This window comes from Melanerpes formicivorus, unplaced genomic scaffold (assembly GCF_026170545.1).
Source record: "Melanerpes formicivorus ecotype bairdi unplaced genomic scaffold, bMelFor1.0.p_v2 SCAF_33, whole genome shotgun sequence".
NCBI lineage: Eukaryota > Metazoa > Chordata > Aves > Piciformes > Picidae > Melanerpes > Melanerpes formicivorus.
This window is the reverse complement of record NW_027142385.1, coordinates 7761660-7781102: the sequence shown is the minus strand read 5'-3', so window position 1 is coordinate 7781102 and position 19443 is coordinate 7761660. Positions and strand designations below refer to the sequence as shown.

Sequence of the window (19443 nt, the reverse complement as noted above, 5' to 3'; positions counted from 1 at the left end):
CCGGGCTGGGCAAGGCTTTGGGCACCCTGGACTAATGGAAGGTGTCCCTGCCCATGGCAGGGGGTTTGGAACTAGGTGATCTTTAAAGACCCTTCCAGCCCAACCCATGCTGTGATTCCATGGGGTCACAACTCCTCCAGAAACCTGGGGGGGGGTTGAAAGAGCTGAGTGTGGGGGGTTTTGAAAGAGCTGAGTGGGTTGAAACCACCTTGCAGCAGGAACAGAAAAGGGGAACCCCACCAGCTTCACCTCACACGGACAGCACCAGTCCCTGACAGCTCTTCTCCTGTCTTCCCCTTGCAGGTGCAAGTGCAACCTCCATGCCAACCTGTGCACCTTCAGAGAGGGCAGCCTGCAGTGTGAGTGTGAGCACAACACCACGGGGCAGGACTGTGGCAAGTGCAAGAAGAACTTTCGCTCCCGGTCCTGGCGAGCAGGCTCCTACCTGCCGCTCCCCAACGGCTCCCCCAACGCATGTGAGTAACCTGGCCCTGGCCCTGCTCCCATCCTGGCCTGCACAGCACCCACGGGTGGGACTGGGTCCCACCCTGTCCTTCTCCACCTCAAACCAGGGCAGGATGCTCAGAGCTTGTAAGAGAATCACAGAAGTGGTTCAGGTGGAAGAGCCCTTTGAGATCATCCAGCCCAGCCCCCTCTAACTCTGCCAAGGCAGGGGCTAAGCCATGGCCCTCAGCACCACAGCTCCGCCTGTTTTAAACCCCTCCAGGGATGGAGACTCCCTGGCAGCCTGTGCCAGTCTTTGAGAACCCTTTCAGCCAAGAAGGTGCTTCTCATATCCAACCTAAACCTCCTCTGGTGCAACCTGAGGCCGTTTCCTATTGTCCCATCACTTCTTACCTTGGAGAAGAGACCAACCCCACCTGCCTCCAGCCTCCTTGCAGGAAGCTGCAGGGAGCCAGAAGGTCTCCCCTCAACTTCCTTGTCGCCAGACTCCAGCTCCCTCAGCTGCTCCTCCCCAGCACTGTTCTCCAGACCCTCCCCCAGCTCTCTTGCCCTTCTGTGGACCAGCTCCAGCCCCTCAGTGTCCTCCTTAGAGTGAGGAGCCCAGACCTGAACCCAGCATTCATGGTGTGGCCTTACCAGTGCTGAGTCCAGGAGGACAATCAGTGCTCTGCTCCTGCTGGCCACACTATTGCTGATTCAGGCCAGGATGCTGTTGGCCTCCTTGGCCACCTGGGCAGCCCCTGGCTCATCTGCAGCTGCTGTTGATCAACACCATCAGCTCTTCCTCTGCTGGGCATCTCTCCAGTCACTGTGCCCCAAGCCTGGAACATTCATGGAGTTGCTGTAGCTATGTTTTGGTACACAGAGACATGAGAAAGGGTTTGGGTGAGCACAGAGCTGATTTGTTGGCTACTGGTAGATGAGTGATGAGTCCAAAGGATGGCCAGGGGGAGGAAGAATGACCTTGGGCCCAGCCAGAGTTCCATGGCTTTGTGGCAGTGCAAATCGCTGTCCTTTGAAGGAGAAATCCTTCAGCCCCAGCAGAGCCCTGGCTGGCAAGCAGGTGCAGGGGCTCAGGGCTGGCACTGCTGAGCAGCAGGAGTGCAGGTTGCTTTCTGGATGGCTTTCCTGGATGCCGTTCTGGGGATGTCAGCACTGCAGGCTCTGCCATCCATCTGCGCAGCTCCACCCTCCTCCCATCGCCTGCTGGAGCAAGGCACTGACAGCAGCAAAGGGGTGCAGGGGAGAGGAAGGATGCCTGCCCACCACCTTCCAAGCAGAGGGGGGAACTGGGGCAGGGAACATCGCAGATGGGCCAATTCCCCCTGGCCGTGTGGCCAGTCCGCGTTCGCGGCGCTGGGGAGCGGGCGCGGAGCCGCCCCAGCCGCAGCAGCGTTCAGCACCACCGAGGAGAAGCTTTTCCCTCCCCCCCTCCCCCTCTCCCCTCCACACACACACAAATTTTTTGAAAGATTTATGTGCTTTAGGATGATCAAAGCTGAAAGTCGGTCTCGGAAGGCCGTGATGGGAATGTTTTGTGTGTGCCAGGGCTGGGAGAGGAGCAGGTTCTTTGAAAGGCAGCGAGGCTGTCAGCTCCCACCGAGCGGCTGCATTGCTTCAAAGGAGCCTGGGAGCGTTCCTGGTGCTGACAGGCACAGACATGCTGTTCTCTCCCTTCCCCTCCTCTCCATTCCTTGTGTCTCTTCCTATTTCTCTTTCTTCTCCCATTCATCTCTCTTCCCATCTGCCAGTCGTCTTCCTCCTCCCAGCCTCAACTCTCTCTCTGTTGCTTCCTCCTTCCTCCACCAAGATCCTCTTCCCCTACCACAGAGGCAGCTCTCTGAAGCCCTCTCCTCTTGCTGGTCCTACCTCTGCCATCACTGCTCCTTGGAGACCTTCAGAACCCACCTGGACCTTGTGATCTTGGGCAGCCTGCTCTAGGTGACCCTGCTTCAGCAGGGGGTTGGACTCAATGGTCTCCAGAGGTCTCTTCCAACCCCCAGCACTCTGTGATTCCCTGGTCCTGTGCTTTCTGTTCATGCAAAGCTGACACTTTCCATGATCCATCCATTTGTTGCTGTCGAGAGGACCATGGCCATCACTCTGCTGGGTGCTGAAGGCCAGAGGCTGCTCCTTGGATGGCCTTCAGCTGATGGATCTGAAGCTGGTGGCTTTGCAGTGTCCTGCTGTGAGTGCTGCAGCAGGGACCTCCCTTCTTGCCCGCTGAGGACTTCTCCAGGGGCAGCAAGCTGGTTCAGACCCTGCACTGGGTGCTCAGCCAGGGAACCTCAGCAGGTCTGCACATCTTTGCTGGGCTCTCAGAGCAGCTCAAGGAAGTGGTTAAGGGAAAAGCAAGGGCCACGCTGGTTGCTGGTCCCCAGGTGAAAGGCTTGGGGTGCCAGGGCCCCAGACAGCACTGTTTGGCCACCTCTGTGGCTTGGCAACAGCAGCTTTCAAGATGCTGCAGCAAGCTGAGATGCTGAGGAGCAGGACCCCTGCTAATGAATTGCTGCTTGCTCCCCACCCTGTGTGGCTCCTTGCTCTTCTGCTGGGGGGTCTCAGTGTCCTGCTCCCAGTGACTTGGCTTCTCTTGTTTGGTTTGTTCCACAGGTGCAGCTGCAGGCTCAGCCTTTGGCAGTAAGTAAAACCCAAACTGAACTGTTGGCTTTTCACCCCCCTCCCCCCAGCCCCTGGTGCATGATCCTTGTGGATGTCACTGAGAACAGACAAAGGAATGCTTCTTCTGCCTCTCCATTGGCATTTCCCAGCCCATAAGTCTTCCCTAATCATGCCTCATTTTCTGCCCTGTCAAAGAGCCTTACCTTGCCTTCCTTTGACTTCAGCAGCCTCATTTTGCCTCCTCCTCTGGCATGGTTTCCCCCCCATGAGGTTCGTTAGGACGGCAGCCGGAAAGGAAATGAGGGGAAAGAAAGAGACTCTTCAAACCCAGCAGCAGTGGCTGTGAACCTCCACCCCCAGCCCCCAGCCTCTCCCAGGCTCTGAGCAGGAGCTGGGGTTGAATTATTTGCTGTAGCATCCAGCCTGGGTCACCTTGGGCTATGGATAAAGGAAAAGAAAGGCCAAGCGTGGAGAGTGTGCAGAGCTGCACGGAGTGGAGCGGAGCTACACAAACTCATGCCTGGGAAGGCAGCAGGGCTCAGCAGGGATTTGCTCCTGCAAGATTGATGCTGTGCTAGGACTCCTTATTTAACAAAGCTGGAGGTAGTTTGACATCAAAAGAGCTCTGAGTTTTGGGTAAGCAGAGGCTGGGGGGGCTGAGTGTTGGGGCTTGGAATTCCCTTCCAGAAGAAGCAAACCGGAGAGCAGGGTGAGGAGCGAGCTCTTGGGCTTGCAGGCAAAGAACTGGAGGAGAAATGGAATCAGAGCATGGCTCAGAGGTTGGAAGGGACCTCAAAGACCATCTGCTCCAAACCTCCCTGCCATGGGTAGGGGGGGAAGCCTCTCAACTAGCCCAGGTTGCTCAAGGCCTCATCCAGCCTGGCCTTGAACACAGTATCACAGTATCACTCAGGTTGGAAAGGACCTCGAGGATCATCGAGTCCAACACCTCCAGGGAGGGAGCAAATAGGTTGGGAGAAATGCAATTAAGGGGGTGGGGGGGGGAAGGCACCTCAGAGAGAAGTGGAGGGCAGGGCTTCTGGGGTGGAGCCCACTGGGATTGTAAGCAGAGGCTTTCAAATGGTTCAACATTTCAGCTGAAAATTAACCTCCCTCCCTTCAGTACTTCAGGAGTAAAAGAACGAAATGCTTGACAAATCCAACCTATCCTTTGCTTCTCTGGTCAAAACCAGCTTGATAACTCTTTGTTTTCTCTCCCCCTTGACAGAGCTCAGCATCCTCAGGGCTGGAAACTCTTTCCCATCAAAATTTCCTGCTGGGGGTGGTGCTGGGAGCAATGTACAGGAGGTGTGGAGAGGAGGGATTTGTGTCCAAGGCCAGCTAAGGAGAGATTATTTATCCTGCACAGGAGACTAGAAGTGACCTAAATTAAGTATTTAAACTAGCTCAGGGCTATTATGAAATTAAGCAGCATAATCTGCATGAAGCAGTGGGACAAACAAGGACAGGAGGGCAGCAGGTGTGAGTTAAGCAGGAGGTTGTGTTCCAGGGGCTGTGTTCGCTCAGGCTGTGCTGGTGACTGCTCTGTGGTGGGCACCAGCCCCAGCCCCTGACCTCCAGCCAGCAGTCTGTGTGTCCTGCTGAGCACAGCAAGGGTGGGGAGACACAGGCTGCCCAGGCAGGTTGTGGCTGCCCCTTCCCTGGAGGTGTTCAAGGCCAGCTTGGATGAGGCCTTGGGCAAGCTGGGCTGGTGGGAGCTGTCCCTGCCCCTGGCAGGGGGTTGGAACTGGATCATCCCTTCCAGCCCAACCCCTTCTTGACTCTATGGATGAAGAGGGGAGGTGGCAAGGGACACAGGCCGGTGGGGTGGGGTGGGTTTGGTGGTGCTGGGTGGTTTGCTGCCTGTGGGGTGGCAGGAGGGAGCGCTGCTGCTTGTGGAGCTGGGGTAGGCAGGGCTGTGCCAAGGGGCACGTAGACATCAGGCGGTGCGTTTCCACCTCCTCCCCCCATCTCTGCTTTCATTTCCCCTTTTCACCTTAATTGGCAATTAATTCCTGACAGAAAGACTCCTGTAAGGCTTCTGTAAGACTTTAAGCCAATATCTGCCCCTGCAGAGTAAGCTGAATCAGCCCCCAGCCCTGCACACACAGCGTCACGGAGCCGGCGCAGCCCTAATCCCCTCCACTGCCCCACTTGTCACCAAGCCCAGAAAGAGGTCACCAGTTCAGCCCCAGCAGCAGCAGCAGCAGCAGCAGCAGCAGCAGCAGCAGCAGCAGCCTCACTGGTGTGCAAGCTGCCAAGGAAACCTTCCAGTCCCCTCCACCCCTCAGTAAGTGCCTCCCACCTCTTCTCTTTGCTCGCTAGCCTTCGAGAGACCGCAGAGGGTCATCACCTCCAAAACCACCACTGCAAAACCCACCACCACCACGACCACCACCACCACAACCACCACCACAACCACCACCACCACCACCAGCACCCCCCCACCTGCCACCACCACCCCCCAGCCAGGTGGGTGCCCTGCTCCCTGCCTTGCTCAGAGGGCCAGGCTCCTCCTTTGCAGCTGCTTCCCATCCTGCCCCCTCTGGTGTTGGTGGCTTTGGCTCTCTGCTCTGTAGGATGATAAAGAGGACATGGATAAAAATCAGCCTCTGCTCACCCAGCCCCTGGGCAGCCCTGGTTTGCTCTTCTCTCTTCAGTCCAAGGGTATCTGGCATCTGCAACATGAGCTAGGAGCAAGTCCACCTCCAGGTCAAGAGCCAGCCATGCCATGGGCTGAGATGGCTGAGCTCACCCTGCTGTCACTGTGCTCATCAGGGCAGCAAGGAGTGGAGCCAGGACTGCATGGTGGGGGAGAAACACTTCCCCCTTTCCTCTCAGTTTAGTGGGGTTTAGAAAGAAAAGGTTTTCAGACTCCATCTCCCCTAGGAGCCACTTGGCAAGGTTGTCCTGCTCAGGGCTGGCACCAGAGGGTCTCTTACAGCCCCATCACAGGGCAGGGTAGGGCAGGAGAGCAAGGAAGGCTTTCCTGTCCCACCACAACATTACACCACATGCCCAGGCTTGCCTGCCTGGGGGGAGAGGGGAATTGTACCTCTCCTGCTGCATCCCTGACTGCCACAGGAGATTCCAGAGCAGGCAGGAGAGTTGTACTTGCTGGGTGCTGGTCCCAGGGCAGGAGGAGGAAGGCTGGGTGCTGCTCCAGAGCAGGAGGAGGAAGGCTGGGTGCTGGTCCCAGAGCAGGAGGAGGAAGGCTGGGTGCTGCTCCAGAGCAGGAGGAGGAAGGCTGGGTGCTGGTCCCAGAGCAGGAGGAGGAAGGCTGGGTGCTGGTCCCAGAGCAGGAGGAGGAAGGCTGGGTGCTGCTCCAGAGCAGGAGGAGGAAGGCTGGGTGCTGGTCCCAGAGCAGGAGGAGGAAGGCTGGGTGCTGGTCCCAGAGCAGGAGGAGGAAGGCTGGGTGCTGGTCCCAGAGCAGGAGGAGGAAGGCTGGGTGCTGGTCCCAGAGCAGGATGAGGAAGGCTGGGTGCTGCTCCCAGAGCAGGATGGGGAAGGCTGGGTGCTGGTCCCAGAGCAGGAGGAGGAAGGCTGGGTGCTGCTCCCAGAGCAGGAGGAGGAAGGCTGGGTGCTGGTCCCAGAGCAGGAGGAGGAAGGCTGGGTGCTGCTCCAGAGCAGGAGGAGGAAGGCTGGGTGCTGGTCCCAGAGCAGGAGGAGGAAGGCTGGGTGCTGGTCCCAGAGCAGGAGGAGGAAGGCTGGGTGCTGCTCCAGAGCAGGAGGAGGAAGGCTGGGTGCTGGTCCCAGAGCAGGAGGAGGAAGGCTGGGTGCTGCTCCAGAGCAGGAGGAGGAAGGCTGGGTGCTGGTCCCAGAGCAGGAGGAGGAAGGCTGGGTGCTGGTCCCAGAGCAGGAGGAGGAAGGCTGGGTGCTGCTCCCAGAGCAGGAGGAGGAAGGCTGGGTGCTGGTCCCAGAGCAGGAGGAGGAAGGCTGGGTGCTGCTTTGCCCCATCAGCCTCTCACCTGGGGAGGGCAGCTGCCTTGGCAGGCCAGGAGCCACCTCCTGCCACTTGCCCCCGGGGATGGGCTGCAGGGTGAAGGGAGGAGCTGGCTCTGTCCTTGTCAGCTCTCCCAGCCCTGCCCAAGTCCCTGTGGCCGGGCTCAAGGCTGTAACTCAGGTTGGCTGCACCTCCAAGGGCAGTTTTTGGAGGGCAGAGCATTCCCCAGGCAGCAAGCAGGGCTGGAGCTCCAGAAGCATCATTTCCTAATCCCCCAAATCCCCCCCTGGAGGGAAACTTTTGTCCTTCCTGCAGGGGGGGTTCCTCCTGCCCTGCCCCCACGGAGCAGAGAGCATTCTCTGCTCTCTGTTGGAAATGAGCAGATCCAATTTAACAGCAGGACATTTTTTTTAAGCCTCTCATGGGAGAATTAGACATGCAGCACCCCCCCCCTCCCCTTCCCCTTCCCCCCTCCCCAGGCTTTTGGGGCCTGATATTTCCCAGGAGGACATTTTACACCCACAGCATGTTAGTAACAGTCTGTCTGGGGGAGCTGCCAGAAGCCAGTCAAAGGGATGAGGAAACTTGATTGCATGTTTATGCAAATAGAGATGGATTCGTGGAGGTACCCTGCTGGAGGAGCTCATCAGGAAGGGAAGGCTTTGAGCTCCTGCTCCCAGGTTGCTGGAGTGACCCTGGTGGCAGGGTTCTGGCCTGGCAAGGAGTGCTCCTCACCCAGGTCCACGTTGCCCCCGTGCAGGAGAGGCTCCATCCCCCCACCCCTGCCCCAGGGCTCTCTCTCACCACCACCTCGGCCCCAGCAGGGGCAGGGCAGGGGCTCCACACCTTCGCCAGGCTCCTGGGGCCAGCTGATTTTTATCCATGCTCAGCCACAGCAGCCTTTGAGGTCTTCTTGGCAGTGCTGTGTCCACGTGGGTGGTGTGCTCAGTGCTGATCTTCTGTGGTTTTTCTGCCTTGCTTGTGTCATGCAGCTGGGGTGGGCAGGATGGCATCTGTGTGGGGTTGGGTGCTGCGGAGGGGGATGGTCTCCTGCCAAGCTGCTCCCAGGGACCTGGCAGACGTCATGCACCACGTGGGGCATGTTTGCCTTCTCCCAAACCTGCTTCCTGGGCAGAGAAGATGTTTTTGCAATGCTTTCATTCACTGCTGGCAAGGCACAAAATAAATAAATGAGTCCCAGTCCAGTCCAGCTGCCACAGCTCTGGCTTGGGCCAGCTCAGAGCTCCTCATCCCCATCCAGCCCCCAGCCATGGTTCTGCAGAGCCAAGGCCCAGCCCAGAATGGTGCTCCTGGGGATGGAGACTGTCCCTGCAGGAGCTGCAACAAAGGAGAAAGTAGGGAGGGCCACCCAGCAGCTCAGGGCCCTGCTCTCTTCCCTGGGCAGCAGTTCTGCCCTTGATGCCAGAGGTCCATGGTGTGCCTCCAACCAGCACAGGGAGTCAAGGCAGAGCCCAGTGCTGGGCTGCTTTTGACCTCCACCTCTGGTCCTGCCCAGTGTAAAGCAGCTCTTTGAATGAACCCCCAAGGGGTTGTGACCCCAGCTCCCTGGGACCTCAGGGGGAAGCCAAGAGGTGACTCTGAGCTGCTGGGAAGAAGCCAGCTTGCAGGAGACACAACCACCCCGAGGTGGAGCAGAGCCCAGGTGGGAACAGAGACAGAGATTCTGTGTCCTTACCTCCCTCCTGAAGTTTAGAAGCGTTGATCAAGTCCCTCCTTGCTCTGAGCCTGCTCAGCCAAGACATTGCACAAAGCCTTCCTGTTAGAGCCCTGCCTCACCCTCTGCTGCCTCACCTCTAATCTCTGTGGTCTTCTGCCCTCTGAACTTCTGCTTCCCACCCTAAGCAAGCATCATCAGACCATCACCTTCTGAGTCCACTGCCTCTGTGCCCACCAGAGAAGCACAGAACACATCAGGTATTTAAAGCCAGATCCATTTCTCCCCTTCTCCTCCTGCCTCTAGTGGGTAGCAGCAAGGCAGAGAGCAAGCAGCACTCAGCCTGGAGCAGTAGATTAGGTCTGGGTTGTCTCTGGGTGGCCTGGATCTGCTGGACAGCTGCTTCCCTTGGCTGCTCCTGGGGTGTGCTGTGGCCAAGGTGGAGCTGTGGCTGTGTTTGTAGATGCTTCTGTGTCTGGTCACCTGTGGTGTGGTGAGGGAGGGGAGCAGAAGAAGCTGATGGGCACAGCCTGTGGTCTGCAGGCAGCTGAGATGGGTGGAAGGGAAGGGGATCACAGAGCCTCCCAGATGAGACTGAATTTCAGTGCCTCTCTCTTCTGCCTTCTCCACTTCTGTCGTTTCAAAACCTTCCCTGCAGGCTGTCAGCTTCTTCCCTGCCATTTGTTACACTGTTCCCATCTTCAAAATAAGCAAAGAAACCCAAACCAAAACAAAAACCCTCTCAGCTTGCTTCTTTTTCTTCCCCACTCCCCTCCTCCCCTCCTGCTTCCATTCCTCTCCCCCAGCCCCTCTGGTCTGTAGCAGTTCCTACAGCCCCCAGTTCAGCCCTGGGAAGAACAACCTCCCCCCATCCCCAGGGGTTCAGAGCACCTCTGCAGGAAGGTGCAAGGAGGACTTTGCCAGGGTCCTGCCCCACTGCTCCACCACTCTGTGCCCCACTGGTTTCTGCTATAAAGCACAAATTCTTCCTTCAGTTCATTCCACTGCCCCCAGAAACCCACCAAACCCTGCAGCTGCCAGCAGGGTCCCCCCCAGAGAAGAGCTGCCCAGTGACTGCAGCCTGCCTGAAGTGGAGCTCAGAGGATCACACAGGCTCACAGGGTGCCAGGGCTTGGAAGGGACCTCTGAAGGTCTTTGAGTCCAATTTCCCTGCCAGAGCAGGACCATACAACCTGGCTCAGGTCACGCAGGAGCACATCCAGGTGGGGCTTGAAAGTCTCCAGGGAAGGAGACTCCACAACCTCCCTGGGCAGCCTGCTCCAGGGCTCTGTGACCCTCACAGAGGAGAAGTGATGACTTTGGAGGGTCCCTTCCAAGCTGATGGATTCTTCTGTGGCCTTGGAGACCAAGGGGCTGGGGCTGGGCATGGTTGTGTGGGAGATGCCCACAGTGCAAACAGCCATGGGAGCAAAGTCTGTGCCTCTGTGGCGCTGAGCCCCTGCTGGCAGACCAAAGCCTCTTGAATCAAGCAGGGAAGAGATCATTGGGGCTTTGTTTTCAGGGAGGAGAGGCCCTGGCAGGCTGCTCCGGGGGAGCCTGTCCCAGTGCTCTGTGACCTTACAGCGCAGGGGTGAGCCCAGCTCTCTTCCCCCTCCCCAGATATAAAGCTGTCCATTAGTGTCCCGGAGCTGGAAGGGAAAAGGTCCTCAGGATAATGAGCATTAACAATTTCCCTGGCTCCTGCAAAGGCTGTGGAGTGGAGGTGTTTGGGAATGACTAAAAAGCAGAGATGCCTCCAGGGCTGCTTTTTATTGTGACTCTAATTAAACCCTTGCCAATTTGCACAGGGCTTTGATTTCATTTCCATCTTTTTTTTTCCTCCCTCCCCCCCCCCTTTCATATTCTCTTTAACACTGGATTAATATCAATTGCTTTCCCCTTTCCAGCTGGAAAGGACAGTGTCTATCACCTTCTCTCCCAGCTTGTCATTAAAAGAGTAATATAGATATGTTTTTTTCATCCTCTTTTCTTCCTTCTGCATTGTTTATCATCCCCCTGACGAGCCTGGGAATCTCATTTCTCTCCTCCTCGGGTTTGTCCTTTCAAACTTGGCAAGGATTGAGAGCTTTGGGCTTTTTTTTTCTCTTTCCCTCCCTTTTTTTCCTCCTTTTCTGACTTTTTTTTTTTTTTTTCCCCTTCCTCCTCCTCCTTCTGTTACCCAACTGCAGCTCCACATTAATAAGCTGGCTCTTTAAAATGGTGATTCCCTGCTTTGTTTTTCCAGCCAGGCTGCTAGCAGGGCTGAGGAGATGGGGAAGGGGTAGGGAGGCAAGAGGGGTGAGGGTGTGCAGGGAAAGCAAAGGTTCCAACCCTTTCTTACAGCCACAGAGACCTGCTCCAACCCAAGCAGTCTAAGACTGAGCCCAACCATCAGCCCAACACCACCCTGGCCACTAAACCATGTCCCAGAGTGCCACATCCAGACAGTCTCTGGATCTCCCCAGGGAAGGAGGCTCCACAACCTCTCTGGGCAGCCTGCCCCAGCATCCTCACACCAAAGCTTCTCCCTGTGTTCAGGTGGAACTCCTGGGTTTCCAGTTCGTGTCCATTGCCTCTTGTCCTGTCCCTGGGCACCACTGAGCAGAGCCTGGCCCCAGCCTCCTGCCCCCCACCTTTAGCTCTTGCTGAGCATTGAGCAGATCCCCCCTGGGACTGCCCTTTTCCAGACTCAGCAGCCCCAGGGCTCAGCCTTTCCTCCTCACAGAGGTGCTCCAGGCCCCTCAGCTATGAGCTGCTCCCTCCACCAGCTCCTCACTGCTTTCCAGCCCCCCAGCACAACCAGTAACAAACTTTTCCCCTTTGATGGCTTCAAGACTTCAGCAGCTGGTCGGCAGCAGCTCCACTGCAAGTGGGCAAGGCTGGCCCAGGAGCAGAAGGTAGGAGACCCATGGCTGAGCTGGTCCTGCCAGCTCCCAGCACTCCACAGCTGTAGTTCCTCCCTCCCCATCTCCATTTTCCATCTTTCTCTCTCTTCCTCCCACCTGGGAATAAAGCTCCAGGGGTGCCTGTGCCTGACTCGCTCTGGGCAGGCGGTGAGGCTGGGGGAGCCTCGGGGTTCAGCTGTGTGCATGAGAGATGAGGATGGGAACTGAGAATGCTCTCAGCTTGCTGCTGGGGTGAACAGAGAGGATCCTGGCAACCCCAGAACCTCCTGGGACCTGAGCCTGCTTGTAGAGCAGAACAAGTCTGTAAACAGACAGGGCTGTGTGGCTTGTAGCTTAGATGTCTCCTTGTGTCTTTCCTTGCTTCTGCCTGAGGTGAGCTGCTCCTGGTGGGAACCTCCAGAGGCTCCATGCTGGCTCTTGAGGCTGAGGATTCTCCTCCTTGTGGTTCCCACCAGCACAAACTCTTCAGCAGCTGCCCCTTGGTGTTCAGCTCCCACTTCCCATCCCAGCTGCCTGTAGCTTGCTCCAGCTGTAGACTTCAGCATCCCTTGCAGAGCTGCTGGACTGGGCCCAGCTCTCAGCCCACTGCTTGGAAACACTCAGCTGGGGAGCACAAAGTGCTGAGGTTGAGGCTTTTGGGAACTGTGGTGCTCTGGGGTCTGTCTCTGGCCACAGAGAGACAAAACTGCCCCTGGTGCAGTACCCAGGGATCAGCCTTGGCCACGGGCAGCAGTGCCAGGTGATGCTGATAGCTGTGGTGAGCAAGGGGAGGGCTCAGTGCCATGCAGGTGTAGCTTCTCTCCATGCTTGGACAATGTAATGACCACCTGCCAACCCTGGCCCCTCCAGCAGCTCCCAGATCTTCCCTCAGGACAGACCCTTTCTGCCTCTCTCCACACTCAGAGACTCCAAGTCCCAGCAGACTTTGTCTCCTTCCTGCTTCAACACATCTCCAACAACCAGATGTGTCTCCACCAACCCACCCTAGGTAGCTGCCTAGAGCTTCCAGTGTCCTTTTGTCACCCTTCCAAGCAGTAGAGCAGGGGACCTGTGCTGAGTCTGATGTTCTCTCCAACTGGTGCTGCCATAAGCTGTCCAGAGCCCTCCAAACCCAGCAGCTCTTCAGCCCAAGCCGAAGCCACCAAAGCCTCCTGAGAACATCCGAGGTAAGGCCATGCCCAAGGCTGGGCAAGACCTCTCCTTAGGCCAGGTCCCCCTGTCCTCAGCATGACCCACACCTGGAGGGTACAGTCTGCTCTCCTACTCAAAGCTCCCCCTCAGGTCAGCTCTGCTCATCCAGCCCCAGGGAGATCCTTCTGGAGGTGTGTTTGGGGCTGGGATGGCTGCAGAGGTATCCCTGGGCCCCAGGAGAGCCTAGGGACACCTCAGTGACTTTGAGGAGGGCTTTCCTGCCACAGGCAAGAGGCATTCACCTTCCTGCAGCTGAGACTGACTGCACCAGTTGGCTGCTTTGGCCCAACAGGACCAAGCCTCCTCAGCAGATCACTCTGCTCCCAGCACACCATGGACCCTCCTCACAGCCATGGTCCCCTCCTCAAGAGGGATAGACACAACTGGGGAGGCTTCTACACAGGGCTATGGCCCCCAAGGCCCCCTGCAGCACCCACCCAAGCAGAAGTGTGGGGCTTTGCAGCTCCTTCCCCCTCTGGGCTGCTCCACTTCCCTCATGCCAGGGACAACAGTCCCCAGTCCCTCTGCTGAGCCCCCACAAGGATGGTGTCAGGGGCAGGAGTGGACCTGCTCTGACCATGGCTGAGCCCTGGGGGTGAGAGCCACCTCCTGCCATCACTGTCACTGTGGGGATGTGACCAGTACTGGTGGCATTGCCCACTCAGCACCCCCCTCAGCACCACAGTGGTGTGCAAGCACCACAAACACTGGTGGGACCTCAGCACTGCTCAGCCTTGGCCTCTCTGGGGCTACCAAAGCACCAAACCCTCTAACCCCATCAGGAAACAGCAGCCTTGACTCTGAGCATCCCATGTGGGATGGGGGTCTGGCTGCTGACACAGCTCCAAGGAGGCACCATCCTGGCCAGGACAGCCACATTCCCTGAGGAGCTGTCCCAGCCCAAGTGTGCTGGGCTGGCCCTGGGAGCCCTGTCCCCAGCAGAGCACTCAGCTGTGTTTTGTCATCTCACATAGCAGCTCCGAAGAGCAAAGGGCGCACAGCAGGCAAGAGGCATGGGAAGAAGCCAGGTAGGTGCTGGTGGGACAAAGCTGGCTGCAGCTACCTGTGCTCTGCAGGACCCTGTAGCAAACCCTGCCAGATACCACCTCCATAGCATTTAGCCTCCTAGCTCCACTTCTAGCAGCTTTGTCTTTGGATGCCGGCGGGCAGGACCCCCATGGAGCTGAGGCCATGCTCAGTAGATGTGGGGTTTGGGCTGTCTGGACTTGTAGATCCTTATCCTGAGCACCCCAGTTTGTGCCATCAGTGTGTGCAGTGGGGAGATGTCTGAGTAGCTCCTCCTGGCTCTGCATGGTGCTCTTCATGCAGCCAGCTTTGAGGGAGGGCAGAAGAAGAAGAGACATTTAGCAGCTACCGGCTGCCTGGCGCAGAAATGGGTGCAGCCAGAGTGGCTGTGCCTGGCTTGGCGTTGTCCTGGTGGCAGAGCTGCTTGTGGTAGGGTAGGACATGGAGTGGTGCTGAGCAGTGTGAAAAAGTCTCTCTGATTTTTCTTAAGCATCCTCAAAGAGCTCAAAACTCATCCGGCTCAGACCAGACTCTGGCCCAGTGGCTCCTGTTGAGAACTATAAAGGTAAGAGGAGGCAGAGTGCTGCTCCAGGGCTCTGCCCAGGTGCTGTGGGCCAGCAGCCTCCAGCATGGAGAAGGTGGTTTTGCCTATCCCAGTTGTGGTCAGCTGATGTAGGAATGCAGCCCCAGGGTGCAACAACCCCTGGGAACTGCAGCAGCCAGCAGGATCTGAGCTGAAACTGTTGAAGAGGCAGAAGGTGCTTCACGGAGGGTCAGGATTAGACTCTCAGCTCCTCCTCAGGCAGCTGTGAACCATGGGGAAACCTCTGCCCTGCTCCACCTTCCCTGCTCATCATTACATGGAGACAAGTCTCCTCCTCCAGTCACATGTGCATGCCACCCATCAGCCTCCCCTCCCATCCCTCTGCCATCCTTCCATGCTTAATGCTAAAGCTTGGACCAAACCCCAGGTCCCAGCCTTCCTCCTCCTCTTCCTCAAAGGCTGGGGAAGCTCAGACCTGCCCAACACCATTTCTGCTCACCCTGTCCCCTCCCTGTGCTGGCTGGGACATCTCCTGAGCAGGACACCTGCTGACCAGGGCAGCTGGGCCACAAGGTAGCGAGGGCTCCTGCTTTCCTCCTCCCAGAACGATCCAGGGCCCTGAGCCTGGCACTCCTGGGCTGTCCCCATCCCACAAAGAGCAAACCTGAGAAGTAGTCAAACTGCTCTGGCTATGGATTGAACCTTGCTGGCTGGTTTCCAGCACATGCCCTCAGGTCAGCCCTGGGGACAGAAGCAGAGCTTGACCAAGTGCTGGTGGCATCTCCCACCCTCCTTGCCCCTCACCCTATCCCCACAGCCCCTCCCCAGCCTTCCTGTAGCACCTGCAGATACTGAAACGCAGCTCTAAGGTCTCCCTGGAGCCTTCTCTCCTCCAGGCTGAACATCTCCAAGTCCCCCAGCCTGTCCTCACAGCAGAGGTTCTCCAGCCCTCTGATCACCTTCGTGGCATCCTCTGCGATGTCAGCCGAGCGGGAGCCTCCTCCGGAGCCTCTCCTCTGCCCATCCCCGGGAGGATGCTCCTGGCTCGCTGCTCAGCTCTCTGCTCCTCCCCGCAGACTGCGAGTGCTACGGCCACTCCAACCGCTGCAGCTACATCGACTTCCTCAACGTGGTGACCTGCGTCAGCTGCAAGCACAACACCCGGGGCCAGCACTGCCAGCACTGCCGCCTGGGCTTCTACCGCAACAGCTCCGCCGAGCTGGACGACGAGAATGTCTGCATAGGTGAGAGCCCTGCTGGCACCTCCCCTGGGGGCTGGGCTGCAGGTCAGCCCCTCTCCGGAGCAGCCTGCGGAGGGTCGATGCTGATCGATGCTTTCAGGGTGGGTGGCAGGAGGATGGGAGCAGGCTTTGTGCAGCGGTGCCCGGTGACACAAACTTGACCATCAGAAGTTCCTTCTAAGCATGAGGAGGAACTTAGAACTGAGGTTGGAAGAGACCTTTGAGATCAGCAGCTCCAGCTGCTCACCCAGAGCAGGCTGCTCAAAGCCTCCTCCAGCCTGGTCACTTCCAGGTATCAGGTGTCCACAACTTCTCTGGGCAACCTGTTCCAGTATCTCAACATCCTCACAGAAGAACTTCTTCCTAATGTCCATTCTGAACCCCCCCTGCTCTAGTTCAACACCATTGCTCCTTGTCCTGCCACCACAGACCCTTATCAACAGTCCCTCTCCTGTAGCCCTCTTCAAGTACTGGATCATAGAATCATAGAACTGCTGAGGCTGGCAGAGATGTCTGAGATCACCAAGCCCAGCTGCTCCCCTGGAGCCCATAACTCCACCACTGCTGCTGAACCACCACCACTGCACCACATCCCTCAGCACCACATCCCTCAGCACCACATCCATGCACCTTTTAAACACCTCCAGGGGTGGTGACTCCACCACCCCCCTGGGCAGCCTGTGCCAGTGCCTGATATCCCTTTCTGGGAAGGCATTTTCCCTAACATCCAACCTGAACCTCTTTACTTTGAGGCTGGAACAGCACCAAACTGCCCAGAGAGGTTGTGGAGTTTCCATCTCTGGACTCATTCACAACCTACTTGGACATTGTGATCCTGTGCAATCTGCTCAGGGGATCCTGCTCTGGCAGGGGGGATGGGACTAGGTGATCTCCAGAGGTCCCTTCCAACCCCTCCCATTCTGTGATTCTCCCTAAGGCCAGCAGCCACTTTCAACTCTGCAGCCTGCCAGGGCCTCTCCTCCCTGAAAACAAAGCCCCAATAATCTCTTCCCCACTTGATTCAAGAGGCTTTGGTCTGCCAGCAGGGGCTCGGCTCCACAGAGGCACAGACTTTGCTCCCATGGCTGTTTGCACTGTGGGCATCTCCCACACAACCATGCCCACCCCCAGCCCCTTGGTCTCCAAGGCCACAGAAGAATCCATCAGCTTGGAAGGGACCCTCCAAAGTCATCACTTCTTCTCTGTGAGGGTCACAGAGCCCTGGAGCAGGCTGCCCAGGGAGGTTGTGGAGTCTCCTTCTCTGGAGACTTTCAAGCCCCACCTGGATGTGCTCCTGTGTGACCTGAGCTAGATTGTATGGTCCTGCTCTGGCAGGGAAATTGCACTCAAAGACCTTCAGAGGTCCCTTCCAAGCCCTGACACCCTGTGAGCCTGTGACCTTGTCCACTGCTCCTGCAGCGCTCTTGCTCAGGGCCCCATCGAGCCTGCCCACAAAAGGTCCCTCCCTGTAGGACACAGCCAGACTGTCCCAAGGTGCCCAACGCCTGCCTGGGGGCACTGCCAGGCACAGAGCCCCCAGGCACCGACAGCCTCTGTCTCTGGGCAGAATGTAACTGCAACCAGATCGGCTCCATGCACGACCGCTGCAACGAGACCGGCTACTGTGAGTGCAAGGAGGGAGCCACGGGGCCCAAGTGCGACGACTGCTTGCCCAACTACTACTGGAGACAGGGCTGCTTCCGTGAGTACCTGAGCCGCGGGGGCAGCGGCAGCTGGGGCCAGGCAGGAGGGGGATCTTCAGCATCGCCTCCTCGGGTGCTCGGGGTGTAGAGTGAGCAGACTCCTCCCAAGCCGTCTTGGGAGCTGTGCCCCTGCAGTTCGGCAGCCTCCAGGATGTTCCTCTGGCCTCGGGGCTGCTCTGGCACTCCGAAGGTTGGACTCTGTAACCCCTAGGAGATGGAGAAGAAAGCCAACAGCTTCTGGTGTCTGCTGCAGGTGGGGACGGGGGTTTGACAGCCCCCAGCGTAACCCCTGGCTCCTTCCTTCCCTCCCACCCCACAGCCAACGTCTGCGATGACGAGCTGCTGCTGTGCCAGAACGGGGGCACCTGCTACCAGAACCAGCGCTGCATCTGCCCCGTGGGCTTCAAGGGGGTCCTGTGCCAGCAGTCTCGCTGCGAGGCCGACAAGAAGGACTGCGACGGTGCCCACGGCGCCCGCGGCGGCCCCGGCACTGTGCTGCTGGCGGTGCTGACCCTCCAGCTGCGTGCCTGGGCGGACCTCTGAAGCCAGCGAGCAGGGGCCCAGCCCAGGCACGTCACCCGAGGGACCCGGGGAGAACAAGGTAATGGTTGGTGGCTCTCTCCCCACCAGCCCCTCCGCCTGCCTTCACGCTAGGACTTGCACAACGTCTTTCGGGCCACTTCCCAAGCAGAGAGGTGAGCAGAGAGCAGGGCCCGACCCCTGCCCACGAACCTGTCCTTGGTGTCAGCTGAGGTGGCCGCGGCACGGAGCCGGCTGCCGAGCAGCAGCGTGGGGACTGCACCCGAGCCCTGGCCCTGCAGCCCAAGGTCCTTCCCTCCGTGCAGCAGCTCTCCTCCCCCGCTCCACACGGGGCCATTGGAGCCCTGCTGCCAGCAGTGCCACCTCCCCAGGGGTGTTTTTTATTGCTCCTTCCTTTACTTTGGTAAAGACTGGGGGGTCCTTTTTATTTGTCCTATTCTTAGTGTCCTGTCTTGAAAGAGCCAATCATGCCAACAGCCATCACACAGCAGGCAGGGGAAGGGGAGGGAAGGGGAGGGGAGGGAAGGGAGGGAGGACTTTGGTCCATCCTGGCTGCATAGTCCCACATCCCACATCCCACCATCAGCCTGGCCACGCACCTCCTGCTGCCTCCAGCTCAAGCTGCTGCATCGATTCCTGGGATCCTCAGCGCTGGGGTTTGGTTTCTTGCACTTCTGGAGAGGGCAGGAGGCCATCAGGGACACAGTCCAGGAGGAGGGCAGTGTCTCCTGCACACGTCTCTGTCCATCTGCTGTAGGGTCCAAAGACTTGGTCTGGGGGGGTTGGGGTTGGTTTTTGTTTGCTTTTGGGTTCGGTTTGGGTTGATTTTTTTTTTAGTAGAGAGTTATTTTTGTTGGGGTTAAATGTTCCAAGAGAACCACAACTTCCAAGGGACCTTTTGCCATGAGCATTCGCTGCTGGTGTATCCTCCTCCAGTAAAGCAACTATTAATGGCTGCTTGCTCCCCACGTTTTCCTTTCTGTGTGCACACTTAATTACAGGTAAAGACTTTATTTTTGGATTCCTGATGTCCTCCTGTGTTTTCTGAGTCACTACCAAGGTGCACCACACGGGGAGGGAGAGGGGAGGGAGCGAGGAGTTGGCCCTCATCACTCAGAGCTTTTAATTATTCCTCCTAATTACTTTGCTGAACCTAGGTTAGGGCACTGACTGCAGGCAAGGAACAGAGCCTGAGTGATGCAGAAAGTGTTGGGCTGGTGGGGAAAGGCTTTGTCTCCTGCAGCAGAGTTAGCCCAGGGATGCTTCTCCAGGAGGACATCAGCTGTCCAGCCCCATTGCAGTTCCCCCCTGAGCTGGTGCCATGCTGCACCTGGGCAGAAAAAGCTGCACACAGCCTGGAGCTTCAGCATGGAGCTCACAGGGACAACATCAACTCATTTCAGACCCACTAACGTGCCCCAGTCTGAGGAAGCAGCTGAAGCCAAGCACACCAACCAAGGCAGGAGAAACCAGAGACAAGACCTGGTGTAACTGCTTCAGAGCAACAGGAACGCCATGAACACAACAGCTACAACTTTACCAAGTCCAGAGATTAACCAAGCCAGGAGCTGGCTGAATAGAGCATTAGAA

General features: G+C 57.8%; 1 protein-coding gene across 6 annotated transcripts in view; it reads left to right on the top strand.

Moving 5' to 3' along the window:
- The window catches only part of NTNG2 (netrin G2), a 52210-nt gene extending 33336 nt beyond the window's left edge, over positions 1–18874 (top strand). For 3 of the 6 annotated variants that reach the window (XM_068155960.1, XM_068155959.1, XM_068155961.1), the window contains exons 4-14: positions 304–476; positions 3076–3102; positions 5410–5556; positions 8891–8962; positions 11537–11599; positions 12700–12774; positions 13774–13827; positions 14316–14390; positions 15446–15613; positions 17178–17312; positions 17633–18874. In XM_068155960.1, coding sequence (XP_068012061.1) covers positions 304–476; positions 3076–3102; positions 5410–5556; positions 8891–8962; positions 11537–11599; positions 12700–12774; positions 13774–13827; positions 14316–14390; positions 15446–15613; positions 17178–17312; positions 17633–17856 — 1213 coding nt within the window. In that variant the 3' untranslated portion in view covers positions 17857–18874. The remainder of the gene's footprint in view (positions 1–303; positions 477–3075; positions 3103–5409; positions 5557–8890; positions 8963–11536; positions 11600–12699; positions 12775–13773; positions 13828–14315; positions 14391–15445; positions 15614–17177; positions 17313–17632) is intronic. The other 3 variants (XM_068155962.1, XM_068155963.1, XM_068155964.1) reach the window with 3 other exon arrangements.
- The last annotated feature ends 569 nt before the right edge of the window (positions 18875–19443 follow it).